General features: G+C 42.2%; 1 protein-coding gene across 7 annotated transcripts in view; it reads left to right on the forward strand.

Moving 5' to 3' along the window:
- FMNL2 (formin like 2) overlaps nt 1-15,054 on the forward strand; it is a 189,040-nt gene that overhangs the window by 99,705 nt on the left and 74,281 nt on the right. For all 7 annotated transcript variants that reach the window (XM_083705917.1, XM_083705918.1, XM_083705916.1 and 4 more), the window contains exon 2: nt 7,221-7,304. In XM_083705917.1, coding sequence (XP_083562043.1) covers nt 7,221-7,304 — 84 coding nt within the window. The remainder of the gene's footprint in view (nt 1-7,220; nt 7,305-15,054) is intronic.

The raw sequence follows: 15,054 nt of genomic DNA on the forward strand, positions 1-15,054 counted from the left end.
CAGGGGGAGTGGAAAGAAGTAGTGTGTTCATTTAACTAGAATTTAATTAGGAAGATACAGACCAATGGTATGTGCTATGAGACCCATTGGCAGCTGTTTACAAGGCCTCATGCTAACAAACAGAGGAGTTATAATACTGCTGACATATAAAAACATTTTCTGTGCTATCCTAGATAACTACTTCTTCTGCAGTCCCCAACTTTTCTTTGGTCTGCAGAAACAGGGTACCGGAGAAAATAGAAGTAACAGTAGTTGTAGAAAAGAATTAATGTGATCCCAGTTTTATTTAGTGCCCTTTCAAAAGGTACAGTCATGGGGAAAAGAAAGTACACCCTCTTTGAATTTTGTGGTTTTACGTATGAGGACATAATAACAATCATCTGTTTATTATCAGGTCTTAAAATCAGGTAAATCCAACCTCAAATGAACAACAGCACATGACGTACTACACTGTGTCATGATTTGTTTAACAGAAATAAAGCCAAAATGGAAGAAACCACGTGTGAAAAACTAAGTATACCTTGTGATTGTAGAACCACCTTTAGCAGCAATAGCTTGAAGTAATCCTGAAAATAAATGGAAATGAATGTTTTATAAGAGAAAAGAACGTTCACCTTCATCCCATGGGAGGAATGGCTCAAGAGAACTTTTCTTCCTGAAATCAGTCTTAACCACAATTTCATTGTCTCCTGTTCCTGTTGTGTGTGAATCCTGAGGACTGAACCCACATTAAATAATGCTCCTGTGGTGTTCAGCTTAACAAATGCTCTCAGTAGTAATGTTATAAGTGGTATTTGGTTGTCTTTCTAGAGGTGAGAATGAGTTCCCTATTGTTAAAGTGACCTTTAGGTGTTTATAAGAAAGGGTGTGAGTAGCCTCCCAGAAATCTGATCAGGTCTACTCAATTCCCCTCTATGTAGCCTCTGGACTCCTTATTTCTGTATGGTAAAATCAGGTGCAGTGAAGTGAGAATGAACAGACACAATCTAGTAACCTATTATTATATGATGGCTACATTCCAAAGTCAGACCAAACATTCCTTCTTTAATCCTGGCCACATCCTGCACAACTAAGCATCCGGTAAGCTTTTTATTGTTCTCTATCAGTGTGTAAATGCAACATGTCATCACGGGTGATGAAGAGGTGAGAACACGAAAAGCAGCTGTCCGGACTCCAAATTCTACCTCCCTTAGCAAGGTTTGGCACTCCTAATTCTATGCTCTGTGCATAGCTGCTTCTAAGATCAGGAGTAAAAGGTTCCTCAGATAGCTTTTTTAATATTGCACTTTTTTCTGTTTAAAAGTGACTGCAGCTAGGGTGTCCACAATTCCATAAAGGATATGGTAAACCTGTCATTTTAAGTTACCTCAAACAGGACAATGTTTAAAGGATGATTTTCCTATGGAGTTGGGAGATGCAGCACCTGTTGAACATCTGTCTTCCTTGGAGTTGTTTTTTTTAACAGCAAGAAAATCCAATCTCTTATGGAATTTTGCTCCCTTTAGGTACAGCCAAAAGGCTATTAAATCTACTATTGCTATCGCAATCACACACAACTCTTGGATTATGTCAGAAGTAAAAAAGGGGAACTATCAGAGGCAAAAAATAAATTATATTATAATGTGTGTGTGTATATATATATATATGCTGAAATACTCGGTTAGCATGACAGAAACGTTGGGATAATAAGACATGAAATATATGCATGTAAATCACATCAGGGAAAAGTAGCTATTAACTGCTTGTAAGGAAACTTTGTCATAATTTTTGTTTGCCTTCTTCTCCTGTGTGCTGTTCTGGGAATTCTCCTGCCCTCTGGCAATTTGGTAGGGGTATGAGGTGAGGGAGGGGGAACCGTGTCGCGCTGGAACTATAAAATATGAAGAGCTGTTTCACTCATTACAAAATTCCTTCATGCAAGGTACTACTATGTAGGAATTAAGCTGCTATCCCCATTAAGATGACCAGGCATGTGACAGCAATATGATTCACCAGAACAGAAGCTAACATATTTCTTGGGGAAACTCGTGTTATTTTTGGATGCATGCAAATAGAATTGTCACAAATTAATCTGGGGAGCTAATGATAATGTATGGATGTTTAAAAATAGCCATTACCCAGAAAGAATCTGGAAGCAGTTGTAAAGCTCCTCATTTCAAGTCAAAATGTGAAAAAAAGAATATGGCTGTATTATACATATGGCATACTTTTCATATAAGTGTCAACTTCACTGTGTGTGTTGTTGTTGTTTTTTAAATATGAATTTACTAGAGTCATAGGAGAAGATAATTCTTACGTGGCCAGAACCCCATCATAATTTTGTTTTGGTGTCAACAGAAAGTGACATGAAAAGTATATGTCAGTGATTCTGAATCGTCTTGAAGTTCATAGCATTTCTAAGCTGCAGATTTGACTGAGTTCTGAGACGAAACTCTCTTCCTAGCCTTGTACCGCTCCTAAGATCACAGTTCAAGGTGATTTAGCGGGTTGGTTGCCAATAGCAATGTTTTACATAACCCTGGATCTTTGTATAGTCTTGGAATGCAATTTAGATTCTCCTCCACTAGGAAGGATTAAAAGAAGGCATCTCAGCAAAAACATACATATAAAGAACTCCAGGTTTTTTGTTTTTTAAAAATACACCAAGAGCAAAAGCAAGCGATGGAAAAGAAGTGGGTGGGAAGAGATATGTAAAGGAGGCTTGCATTGCTATTGTTCCAGTCTTGCATCTATCGTGTAGGTTAGCAGTTGGAATGGAGAAAAAAGGCATATTTGTGATTTCAAAACAAGGTAGAACAAGAACAGTGGCCTGAAGGGAAAACATTTGCAAGAGAGGGGAAAAAAAGCCAAGGAATATCCTTGCACAGGAAAGTGGAAAGCACCAGAGAGAAGAAATGAGTCACTTGCTGGGGTAATAGAATGAGCAATTCTGCAAAAAGGCAGGTGAGAGTTAGGAATGCTAATGTTTCCTGCCTAGAATGTAACTAGATCATAGGACAGGGAAGGTCCTGGAAGATGTGACATATAGGCTGGATTTCTGATGCAGTGCTAACCTGCTAGTTCCATTTTGAAAGTAGGAGAATTGGAAGGGGAAACCAACTGTGTTGGGTTTTCTCTGCTTGCGGGAAAACCTGGCTGATAGGCGGACCCTACAATGAGGTCTGTCTCTGAAGTGATATTCTGCAATTGTAATGTTGAGTGGAGGAGACATTTTCTTGTGAACAGAGATGGTCCTCCAGAGGTTTCTGGACTCCCAACTTCCATCAGCCCCAGCCAGCATGGCCAACAGTCAGGGATGATGGGAGTTGTGGTTCCAACAACATTCCATCCCTGGCTCAGAAGCTTGCAAAACAGGACAGTGAAACTTACAGGGTGATTCCAAGCTATAATTGGAAGTAAATCCCTAAGAATATGTGCTTAGAACTGCAGCTTCAGATGTGTTTCACTTATTCTGTAGACTCTGTCTATAGAGGTGCAAACCAGGGTTTGTCACCAAGTACAATCACCAGGTAGCTGCAGGTATACCTGGTTTGCAGCACACATAGACCCTGTCTATGTTGTACATGTGTAGGTGTAAACACATCAAAACAAAATTAATGCATGTGGTGATCCTGTAACCCAGAGTGGCCATGTCTTTGAGCCTCAGGACCAGAGACCACCAAGCCCAAGATTGAACTATTTTTTGAGCCTGAGAAGGTAGAGTCAAAAGGAGACTGTTGCCTCATCCATTCACTTTGCTGCGGGTTGTGTTGAGTGAAGCAGGGCTCTGTGAACTGCAGCCAGGTTATCTTTCAGTTGGAGGAGGTGATTACAACACAGTACAGCATGACTAGCAAATGTTACACAATCCCAGCACACTCAAGCATGCGGTGTAATTACAGGAAAGAGGACAAGTCACACCATAGACATCTCCAGGGTAGACTATGAATCATTTATGACAATGCAAAAGGAGAGGTGAGGATTTCTTGGTAGGATTGCAAGGAATTAGCCTTCCACAGAAGGGAGAAGAAAGTTGCAATTGTGATGCTAATAAAATGGTGATTTAGGCAGAAAGAGCAAGCCTGGATCTGCTCTCAAAAGCAGAGGTAATAAAAGAACCCGCATTTTTGAAGCAGTTGGTAGATTTTTTCTTATTAGCTAAGCATCTAAAGGAGGCTGCAAGTACTTGGTGCCCCACTTCACTCTGAAGAAATATCAACTGCCCCAGGCATGTAGACAAGTGCTCCCTCCAGGCTCGAAAGAGTCCTTTATGGCACTGTAGTGGCTGCCATGTCTCCTTTTCCTTTTGATCTTGGGAGAGGCAATAGGCAAGTTTTGTAAAGGGTGTTGTGCAAAGCTTCTCTACATCAAGCGTAGCCACAGTGTTGACTTAGACACCATACAGGTATTAAGGAACTAATTGTTTACAGTTATTGTTGAGTCACATGAATTCTTCCGCTTTGGAATTTCAACATTCTGGCAATTCCAGGAATGCCACTCATTGCGCTCCTGGCTATATAAACACATGACACTGAAAGTCACAGTGAGCCATTACAAATGGGATTAAATGTTTTGGGTTCTTTCCCCCACCCCACCCTACTCCTTTTGCCACTTAGCATCCTAGAAATTGCATACTACTGCTACTACTACTACGGTGATATCCTGGTAGGTGTAACGTTGAATGAAAGGGACTTTTCCTCAAGAGCACCAGCACAGAAGCTTGCAAAACATGGTGGAAAAGAATAGTAGGTCGGAACCTGGGATCTGTTGTGAAATGACTGCAGTTCTACATTCACAACTTTTGATAACTTTCTCTCCAGTTCATTCCCATTTTCAACCCAAAATGAGATACGCCCATGATTTGTTTATTTGCTTTCAATGCGTGTAACTAAATTGTATTGCTATAAATAGACAAAACTCTGTGTAGCATTTCGTTTACCCATTTGTATTTTACTAGGTGCCTGGAACAATTTGGGAGTTAGCATCTGCTTGATGTAGTAGTTGCAATGTAAACAACCTTCATGCTAATTTTATTACAGTAAAGAGGGGCATAGCAGTGTACGCATATTGAGTTCAACATCACTGATTTTCTTGTGCTCTGTTAGGTACTTGGTAGTGGCAGCAGAGAGATCCTACCTTTTGAAATCTTAAGATGTGAGGCTGCCCTGAAGGCATTGACTGTAGCCAAGGACCATTTCCCCCTGTTTTGACAAACCTCCCCCCCCCAATCTATTCAAATATTTTGTTAGTGCTGGTTGTCAGCCATCATTTCCAATTCATTGTGTTACCTTTATATGAGAAGGGCCATATCACTATGGGCACAGATTAGAGCCCAAGTATGTAAATTATCTCCTTCAGTTTGCATGCAGTGACATTTTAAAAATCAGAATGTTGCCCTGCTGTTACAACAGAATAGCACTTCATTAGCATTTTAATGACATTTCAAGGTTTATTTTTAAAAGAGAGGTTTTAAACTGTAGGCCTTCATTTATGCCTTTAGGTAAGAGAGGAGGAAAGCTCACTCTGTACGGATTATGATTCTTACCTACACTTACATCTCAGGAATTTGCAATGAATGCTCTGCTTGCAACAAATATTTTTAAACTATATTATGGAGGCTGTTGGCTGATACCTGACATAGTATCAGGAATGCCGCTTTTTCTGGCAGGGCTGCTGTGTCTCTTAACAGCTGTACCGCAGGCAGAAATTCAACAGTTGAAGCTTTTGCTCGTGTGATGTTGATGCTGAGTTACCCTTCCTTCACTGGAAGGTCCTAGGGCAGGTTACATCTGAAAGGTATAGTACAATGGGGATAGATCAGTTGGTAGAGCACAAGACTCTTAATCTCAGGGTTGTGGGTTTGAGCCCCAAGTTGGGAATGTTTCCTGCAGGTGGTTGACCCTGACAGTCCCTTCCACCTCTACAATTCTTTGATCCTATGATATGATTCTACAAGTATAGTTAAATCATGGGTAGGCAACCTAAGGCCCGGGGGCCATATCCGGCCCAATCGCCTTCTAAATCTGACCCGCAGACGGTCCAGGAATCAGCGTGTTTTTACATAAGTAGAATGTGTGCTTTTATTTAAAATGCATCTCTGGGTTATTTGTGGGGCATAGGAATTTGTTCACCTCCCCCAAATAGTCTGGCCCCCCCACAAGGTCTGAGGGACAGTGGACCGGCCCCCTGCTGAAAAAGTTTGCTGACCCCTGATAAATAAAGCCCATCCTACCCAAAATCTATGCAGGGAATGTTTGTTATATATGTATATATTTCAAAACATTTAAATACTGCTTGATTGCAATACTGTAAAAGCTCAATTCGGTTTATTTTATATCTGCCTGCCATGCAGCTGGAGGCCTGCCGGGGGGGGGGGGGCGGATTGTAATTTCCACTCAGTTAAGTCCTACAAAGGATCCTGTCCGTTCATTGTGAAATGTTTTGTTTTATTTTGGTATCCTTTAAATCAAGGGTGGGGGACCTCAGGCCTGCAGGCCAAATGCTGCCCTCAAGGTGTCTCTTTCTGACCCTTGAACTTTTTCGAGGCCACACCCTCCCCATTCTACTTCGCACCTCAGGGTGTTTTTGATTGGCCGGAATGTGTCTTAGAACTTTGCTAATGCTTCTCGGTGGTCTGGATGGAGGATAGAGAGGGATCAGTGTGTGTGCGTGCGCGCGCACGCAGAAACAGTTGTCTGCAACAGGTTAACACGGCTGCTCTTCTGGAAGTTACGTACCTAGTGTGTTGGTGGCAATATAAACATAAATAATAAGAAGTAGTATAAATAAGTAACTGCACTGCCTTAATGTGCATTGAATATAGCATTCTACCTTGCACACTCCTTTATTTATGCTGCTGGGGCCATTCAGTTGTACAAGTGCTGCAGCAATTAATGTGTGCGCATGTGGCAGAGGAGAGGGAGACAACTGCCACGAATCACCGGCAACTCTTCTATCCAGTTCTGATTCATGTGAGAAACCTCTGAATCTTGACCAAGTCTGGATTGATTCCCCTTGGGGAGGGAAAAAGTGTCTTGTTTGCTTCAACTTCTCTTCCCTGGCAATTCTTGTTTTAACGTCTTTTTTTTGTGGAATGCTGTGGATTAACTCTGTTAACCAAGAATTCAAAGGAAAACAATTAAACGTTAATTGCAACCACATTGTTATGGTCTGTTCACATCAGACCTCTCAAACCTTAAGCCTGCTGTGGTCACCCATGTTTGCTTTCTCTTTCTCCGCAGAATGCAATGAATTTGCCTCCTGACAAAGCAAGGCTACTTCGACAGTACGACAACGAGAAGAAGTGGGAGCTGATCTGTGATCAGGTAAGTGTGACAACCAATAGGTTCCTTAAGGCTGGTCTTACAAACACTGTCCCTATGCCATGATAGTAGATGCCTAGGAAGCTGCCTTATACAGGACCAGACTCTTCATTCATCTGGTCTGGTATCTGCCATTCTGACTGGCAGCAGCTCTCCAGATCTAGAGCAGCTCTTTTAAAGTGCCGAGGATTGAACCTGGTACTTTTCTCCGTGCAAACAAGACCAATGCTCTCTTAAAATGTTGGAGTAGCTGAGAACAGAAATGGAATGGGTTGTTTCTGCTGGCAGAAGACTTCTAACATAGGATTGATTCATGCAACCTCTTGAGTGTATGGTAGCTGTGAGAAAAGCCTGTGTATGTGGCTTCTAGTCTCTGATGATCCAGTTGTGTGCACCCGCTGCTGTGTTCAATATTCAATATTTCCCCACTTTTTTTGCACCTCAATCCAAACACCTCTTTTTGAGCACCCGGGATGTGTGATTTGCCAGTGATGGCCAGGAGTAATAAAAGTGCCATGACTGTGGAAAAGCCAAGGGGAAAGATGCAAATCTTTGGGCTCTAAACCCACGTGAACTGCATTAACTCAGACTATAGGGTAGGCCAGTTGTAAACCCTCATTGAAAGGATCCTCCCTATCTGTATTTTAGAGCATATGTGTTTTATTTCCCCTTTGCAACACTTTTCTTATTGTTGATTGATATGATACAGGATATGGACAGTGTAGCTTTCTAAGCTTTGGCGTAGAATGCAATAGATTAAATGGTTTGCTTGACCTGAGTAGAAACAAGATAGGTTCTGTCTATTGCTTGGTAGACACAATTCCAGGTTGCAGCGTCCTGAACCGAACCACGGGTTACCTGGAGGCAAGTCCTGCTGGAGTGAATACTCCCACAGCAGATGTTAGCTTGCAGGCCAACAAGTCGAAAGTCCACTCAGGCCAAATTCCCACCTCTGCAGCCGATCCAGGGGTCAGGGCACCTGGAGATCAGTCCCACAAAAGAATAGTCTCCCAGAGTTCCCTGGAACATCCAAGCCATGGTCCAACCAACGTGGCAAGTTGAGCAGACGCAGCACCTCAGCTCTGCTTCCCTTTTGTACGTTGCCTGCTGATTGCGGCATCTGGGCTTGACGGGGCAGGTGACCCTCACCTTTTCCAGGCTCACTCCAGCTGAGGAATCACACACATCCTCCCAGGGCTAGCGAGCCCTACCTGACCAGCTAGGGAGCTGGGCTGTGGCCCTTTGCCTGCCTCAGCTTCCTAGATCATCCCTACGCTTCAGAGCCCACTGGTGCCTGAGGCTCCTCTGGCTCTGGTGATGGGTCTTGCTGTTTTGGTTCCTGTGCACTGACCCCATCCCCTTGCCATGCTCCATCACCCAGTGAGTACTTCCTTCCCCATCCCCTGCTTGCTTTGGTGTGTCCCAGTCCTGGCTACACCCCTCACCAGGATCCACTTCCTCCTCTCTGTCATCCTGCCAGTTCATGACACAGCATGACTATCACAGTTGGTCTCCTCACAAAGAGAAACTGTGGGATCAGCAGTCTGTTGTCCCCATTTCATTTCCAGAGACTAGGCCACCACCATTGTTAAGGAAAGGGGAAAAACCCTTGCCTACTGTTTGGATTGATTAACTTGGGCCAACTTCTGCAGGATATAGAGAAGTGAAACATTTGCCTCCCCTCTTCTTTAGTACCTTTTAGTCTTTTCTGAAAATGATGGAATTGCTGCCAACCATTCTGAGCATGAAACCATGGTCTTTGGGGATGCGCAGTTTCCTGCCACTGCACAATTATTTATCTGCAGCAGGCCAAATAGAAATACAGCATCATTTATTAATGCCCAAGCTGGATTTCGAAGGGATAGAGGAACCAGAGACCAAATTGCAAACATGCGCTGGATTATGGAGAAAGCTAGAGAGTTCCAGAAAAACAGCTACTTCTGCTTCATTGACTATATCAACCACAGCAAACTATGGCAAGTTCTTACAGTAACGGGAGTGCCTGATTACTTCATCTGTCTCCTGAGAAATCTCTATGTAGGACAAGAAGCTACAGTTAGAACTGGATATGGAACAACTGATTGGTTCACAGTTGGGAAAGGAGTACGACAAGGCTGTATGTTGGCTCCCTGCTTATTTAACTTATATGCAGAGTTCATCATGTGAAAGGCTGGGCTGGATGAATCCCTAGCCGGAATTAAGATTGCCGGAAGAAATATGAACAACCTCAGATATGCAGATGACACAACCTTGATGGCAGAAAGTGAGGAGGAATTAAAGAACCTTTTAATGAGGGTGAAAGAGGAGAGCACAAAATATGGTCTGAAGCTCAGCATCAAAAAAACTAAGATCATGGCCACTGGTCCCATCACCTACTGGCAAATAGAAGGGAGGCAGTGAGAGATTTTACTTTCTTGAAATCCATGATCACTGCAGATGGTGACAGCAGTCACGGAATTAAAAGACACCTGCTTCTTGGGAGAAAAGCAATGACAAACCTAGACAGCATCTTAAAAAGCAGAGACAGCACCTCGCCAACAAAGGTCCGTATAGTTAAAGCTATGGTTTTCCCAGTAGTGATGTATGGAAGTGAGAGCTGGACCATAAAGGCTGATCGCCGAAGAATTGATGCTTTTGAATTCTGGCACTGGAGGAGACTCTTGAGAAGTCCCATGGACTGCAAGAAGATCAAACCTATCCATTCTGAAGGCAATCAGCCCTGAGGGTTCACTGGAAGGACAGATCCTGAAGCTGAAGCTCCAATACTTTGGCCACCTCATGAGAAGAGAAGAGTCCCTGGAAAAGACCCTGATGTTGGGAAAGATGGAGGGCACAAGGAGAAGGGGACGACAGAGAACGAGATGGTTGGACAGTGTTCTTGAAGCTACGAACATGAGTTTGACCAAGCTGCAGGAGGCAGTGGAAGACAGGAGTGCCTGGCGTGCTCTGGTCCATGGGGTCACGAAGAGTCGGACACGACTAAACAACAATGGGGAAGCATTAGGGTTTTTTGAATCTGAAGCAGTCACTAAAAAAAAGAAGGGGAAATATTTTACAATAAAGGCGTATTTGGCAATCTTGGAAAGGCTCTGTTAAACAGAAGACCTGCAAACAGAGGACTAGACTCAGCAAATTTGTTTGCACTTAAGCACTTCTGAAGCTCAGCCAGTGGGTCTGCCCATAGTTTCATAGAGTCACCCTAAATTAATAACTTAAACCAAAAGCAACTCCATGGAATATGCCTTGTATATCCCCCAGTGCAGTTGTCATTTTGTCTTGGAGCTACAGGACTAACAGTTTGTGTTGGTTGGATATTCCACGCAGAACATTTAAAAGCATTGTACAGCTTACAATTGCAATTTACTGAGACACTGTGGCAAATTGCTTAATCTGCTGTAAGTAACTCATTTCCTCGGGGCTGTTTGCTTACAGCGTGCACAGTTAAGAGCGAAAAGCCTCTATGAATTGTGAGCTTTGTCCTCGGTTGTATACACTGTCAGCCAGCAGGATTCAGGAAGAATGCAATGGCTATATGGTTGGGGCCCAGGCACTGTCATTCACACCTCAGAGTCAATTGTGCTCATTTGCAGCACACAGCCCTGCCATTTTAGATAGAGATCAGTAGTCTTGGAGTCTGGAGATACATTGATAGCAGGGTTCAGGAAGGCAGGTGAGAATTTCAATCAGAGGAAAGGGGTGGGAAAATCTGAGAGATACTCTTGGATATTGGTTGTCTGAAGCACCTTGGTTCATCAAAGCCCTGCTGTCAAATGGCACTTGCTCTCATCTCCCTGTTCCAATGAAAGGGGGAGAGTTCCAGAACGGTTATGATGATTCCTCCTATGCATCCCCTTTGCCATTCCTTTCCACCTCTACCACGACTGTAAACATCAAGAGCTTCTGTGTTGCAGCAGCCCCATCTGCGGCTGACCTACTGACTCCTCGAGGGTCATTGCCAGTGGGTGTAAATTAGAGCAGCCACGAGGCAAACATTTCATAAAGAGATTCGGATGAAGCATATGGTGCATGCAATATTTATATCTCTAACCATGCAATTACAGCACGTGGTTAAAGCAGATTCTGCATGTCAAACAGCAGAGACATAATACTGACAAGATCCTATTTGGTGGTAACAGACGGTTTATTCCTCTGATAAGTATTTGATTGTTGCTAGGCCCCTGCCCAGGAAAGGAAAGGACACATTTCCTTTGTAAGCTGCCCTTATGTATTTGAATCACTAGCCTAAGAAGCTGAGAAGAATGGAGAACTAAAATGATGGATTATGCAGAACTGGACAGAATGACAGGAAGGATCCGGAATCGACGAGACCAAAGATTTACAGAAGATTGGGAAAAGTTTATCCGATATATGCAAAAACTGAGTGATAATAAAATTACGTTTGTAAGCTTTAAGGAAGCTCTGTGAGGGGAAAGGGTTAAAAGGGCAGAAATGTGTAAAAAGTAACAATAGGAAGGAATGGCAGACAAATTGAGGGAAGTCAAAAAAGAGAAGTAAGATGTAATTAAGATGTATGGAATGTATAAATTTGTTTTTGTATTTGAAAACTAATAAAAATATAATATATTAAAAAAAAGGAAAGGAAGGGGCACATTTCCTTTGTATGTATTTCCTTTGTATGTATTTCTTTATGTATTTGAATCACTAGCCTAAGAAGCTGAGAACCCTATGAGAGATTTTGGACATTTGAAGCAGGCTTTGTGTGTGTTTGTGTGTGCGTGCATCTGTAAGGGAGAGAGAGAGAGACCTGCTTTCGTTTTCTCACATAGCAAAATATTATTTAGTTTAGTTAAGAAAAATGGTGAATAAGGGAAGACATCTGCTTTGTGACTGTGAGAACAGGATGCTGGACTAAGTGGACCTTTGGCCTGGTTCAGCAAGCTTCTCCTTATGCTTTTGTTTATTTATTTTTAAAAATCATCCATGAGAATTCTCCCTTTAACTTGGGGTGGGGAAAGAGGGCTCGTTTCAAAAATCTCATCATCCCAAAGGCAAATAAAAATTACCCCAACTTTTATAGTTCTGCAAGCATCTGAGATTTTGGATAGTTCTGGGATTACATGTTAAAATGTTGCCCCCACCCCTGTCTGTTCAGCTAAATAAGTAAACAAATTAAGATCAAAGCAAGCATCTGCATACTTCACAAATGCTTTCCCCATGAAACCTGGATAGGAGGAGAAAGAGGAAGGCTGCTTATTGTGACTTCAGTTGATAGACTAGGGTGGAGGCATTTTTTTAGAATGGGGAGAATTGCTCGAGAAAGCTATTTCTGCAGTTTGGAATGGTAGGAATTTGGAAGGTGGGGGAATCAGATTATGTTTCAAGGCAACACATGCACTAGGTAGGTCAATGGGAAAGAGCAATACGAAAAGAAATAAAGGTTGTATTTGCCTGTTCTTGACTGCAAATTCATTTGCCATCTTCAAGTAGGACCTCGATGACTAGGGCAAGTGATGTAGGAGAGTTTTCTTTCATTGGTTCAGGAGAAATGTGATCATTGCATCCCTTGTACTTGACTAGTACAATCTGTTGGTTATTAAGGTTTGTGGGGAGGAAATTAGGTGTTTGGAACCTTTACAAAGTTCTTTTATGCCCCCTGATGGGTGGTTGGGGGCAATGCAGTTTCAAAAGGGAGATGTGTGTGGGGGAGGGGGGGGAGGGAATGCTTATTTTTTAAAAAGTCCTTAGCCCTGTAAGCTATGTTGACCTGAAGGATGAAGACTTGAGTAAGTTTTTGTCCAGTGAGCTCTTTGAGCAGGAATTCAAATAGGGGGCTTCCGTTCAAACATGGCTTTCCATTCGATTATCAGTCCTCTGCCCATTGCACCAGAGCGGTTGAAATTATCATGTATATTCAAAGTAAGAGTGTTTTGAAATGCAAGTTTTGGAACCTACCAAAGGAAGGAAAGCTACAGGATTCATAGTAGAGAGCTGATGTGACCAAAATTTTGGACTGGATGTAGGGACACTCAAGTTGACTTTGAATCTGGTCTACGAAGTCCAAGTCCTTGTCCAATAAATGACACAAGTGTTCCTGGAGACTGTGATTCCAAATTTTTAATGTTCTTTATTAATTTTTCTGTGCACTGCTTAGTTTTGTCTGTGGTATATAGTTTTACTCTGCTTTTATATAGTTTTTGTTGTTTTTTAAGTCTGATGTGAAGGCTGTTCTTCTTTGATTCTGTCTTGATAACCCTCCAATTATATTGTATGTAAAAAAAAAAAAGACTTAGATGTTATTTTATCTATTAGAAGCAGAATACAAATTTTATAAATGAAGAATTGAATAAATTTATCTCGCTCCCCCATTACAATTTTAGATCTACACCCTAAGGGCTTTGTAGACATGTCTAGGCAAATGTTCCCTTTTGTTTAAGGCTAAAGCCCCAAACTTTTGTTCTTTAGTTCATTATGCCTAAATTGGCTTTTAGCCTAGACTAAGGAAAAATAAAACAAAATATTCCACTTCTTGTCCTCTTGTGGAGTTGTTAACCTTTCTGCAGCAGTAGGATATTCTGGAATCAGCTGTTCCATGCTCTCATTTATGACTCGGTTTATGAGTGGCTTTTCCACCTTCTTTAGAAAATATTTGTTAGTGACAAGGGAATATGTGTGTGTGTGTGTGTCCCCTCATTGCATTAAAAGGTGGGTTATTTTTAGAAACTAAGGCCATAAAACATGTCAATGAATCTTGGAGCACAAAGAGAGTGGAATTTGAAATTTAATTTGCCCAATTCACATTCTTTTTTTGGAGGGGAACAAAAAACGCCTTAATGTTTATAATTCTGTTCTGCAGACATTTGGAACCTCCCTTTGAGCTACTACTTTTCTTCACTTGCAGTAGAATATGAATTTTGATATGAAATTTGGAAAAGGGCAACCAAAACGATAAAAGGGGATGGTGCAATTCCCCATGAGGAAAAGGTTTCAGCACTTGGGACTCTCCAGAGTAGAGAAAAAGCGAGTAAGAGGGGACGAGGTAGACGTTTATATAATTACGCATGGAATGGAAAAAGTGGGTAGAGGAAAGTTTTTCTCCATTTCTCGTAACAACTAGAATTTGTGGACATGCACTGGATGTTGGAAGATTCGGGGCAGATAAAAGAAAGTATCACACAGTTAAACTACGGAGCTCGCTTCCACAGGAGGCAGTGGTGGTCACCAATGGTGGATAGCTTTTAAAAAAGGAGTAGGCAAATTCATAGGGAATAAGGCTACCAGTGGCTACTAAAAACAATGGCCATGTTCCACCTCCACTGTCAGAGGCAATATGCACCTGAATACCTGTTGCTGGTAATCACAGGTGTGGAAGGCGGTGTGGCGCTCAGGTCCTGCTTAAAAGATCTTCTCACAAACTGCTTGGCCAGTTTGAGAACAGGATTCTGGACTAAATGGGCCATTGGCCTGATCTAGCAGTCTCTTGTTACATCATCATAATAATAATAATAATAATAATAATAATAATAATAATAATTTATTATTTGTACACCGCCCATCTGGCTGGGTTTCCCTAGCCACTATTTTAAAGGCATCCACGTTGGTGGCCATCTCTGCTCCTTTTGGGAAACATATTGGATGCTTCAGGAAACGAATGCTCCATATACAGTGGTACCTCAGGTTAAGTACTTAATTCGTTCCGGAGGTCCGTTCTTAACCTGAAAGTCTTCTTAACCTGAAGCACCACTTTAGCTGATGGGGCCTCCTGCTGCCGCTGCGCCGCTGGAACACGATTTCT

This window comes from Podarcis gaigeae (genome assembly GCF_964106915.1).
Source record: "Podarcis gaigeae genome assembly, chromosome: 1".
Taxonomy (NCBI): Eukaryota; Metazoa; Chordata; class Lepidosauria; order Squamata; family Lacertidae; genus Podarcis; species Podarcis gaigeae.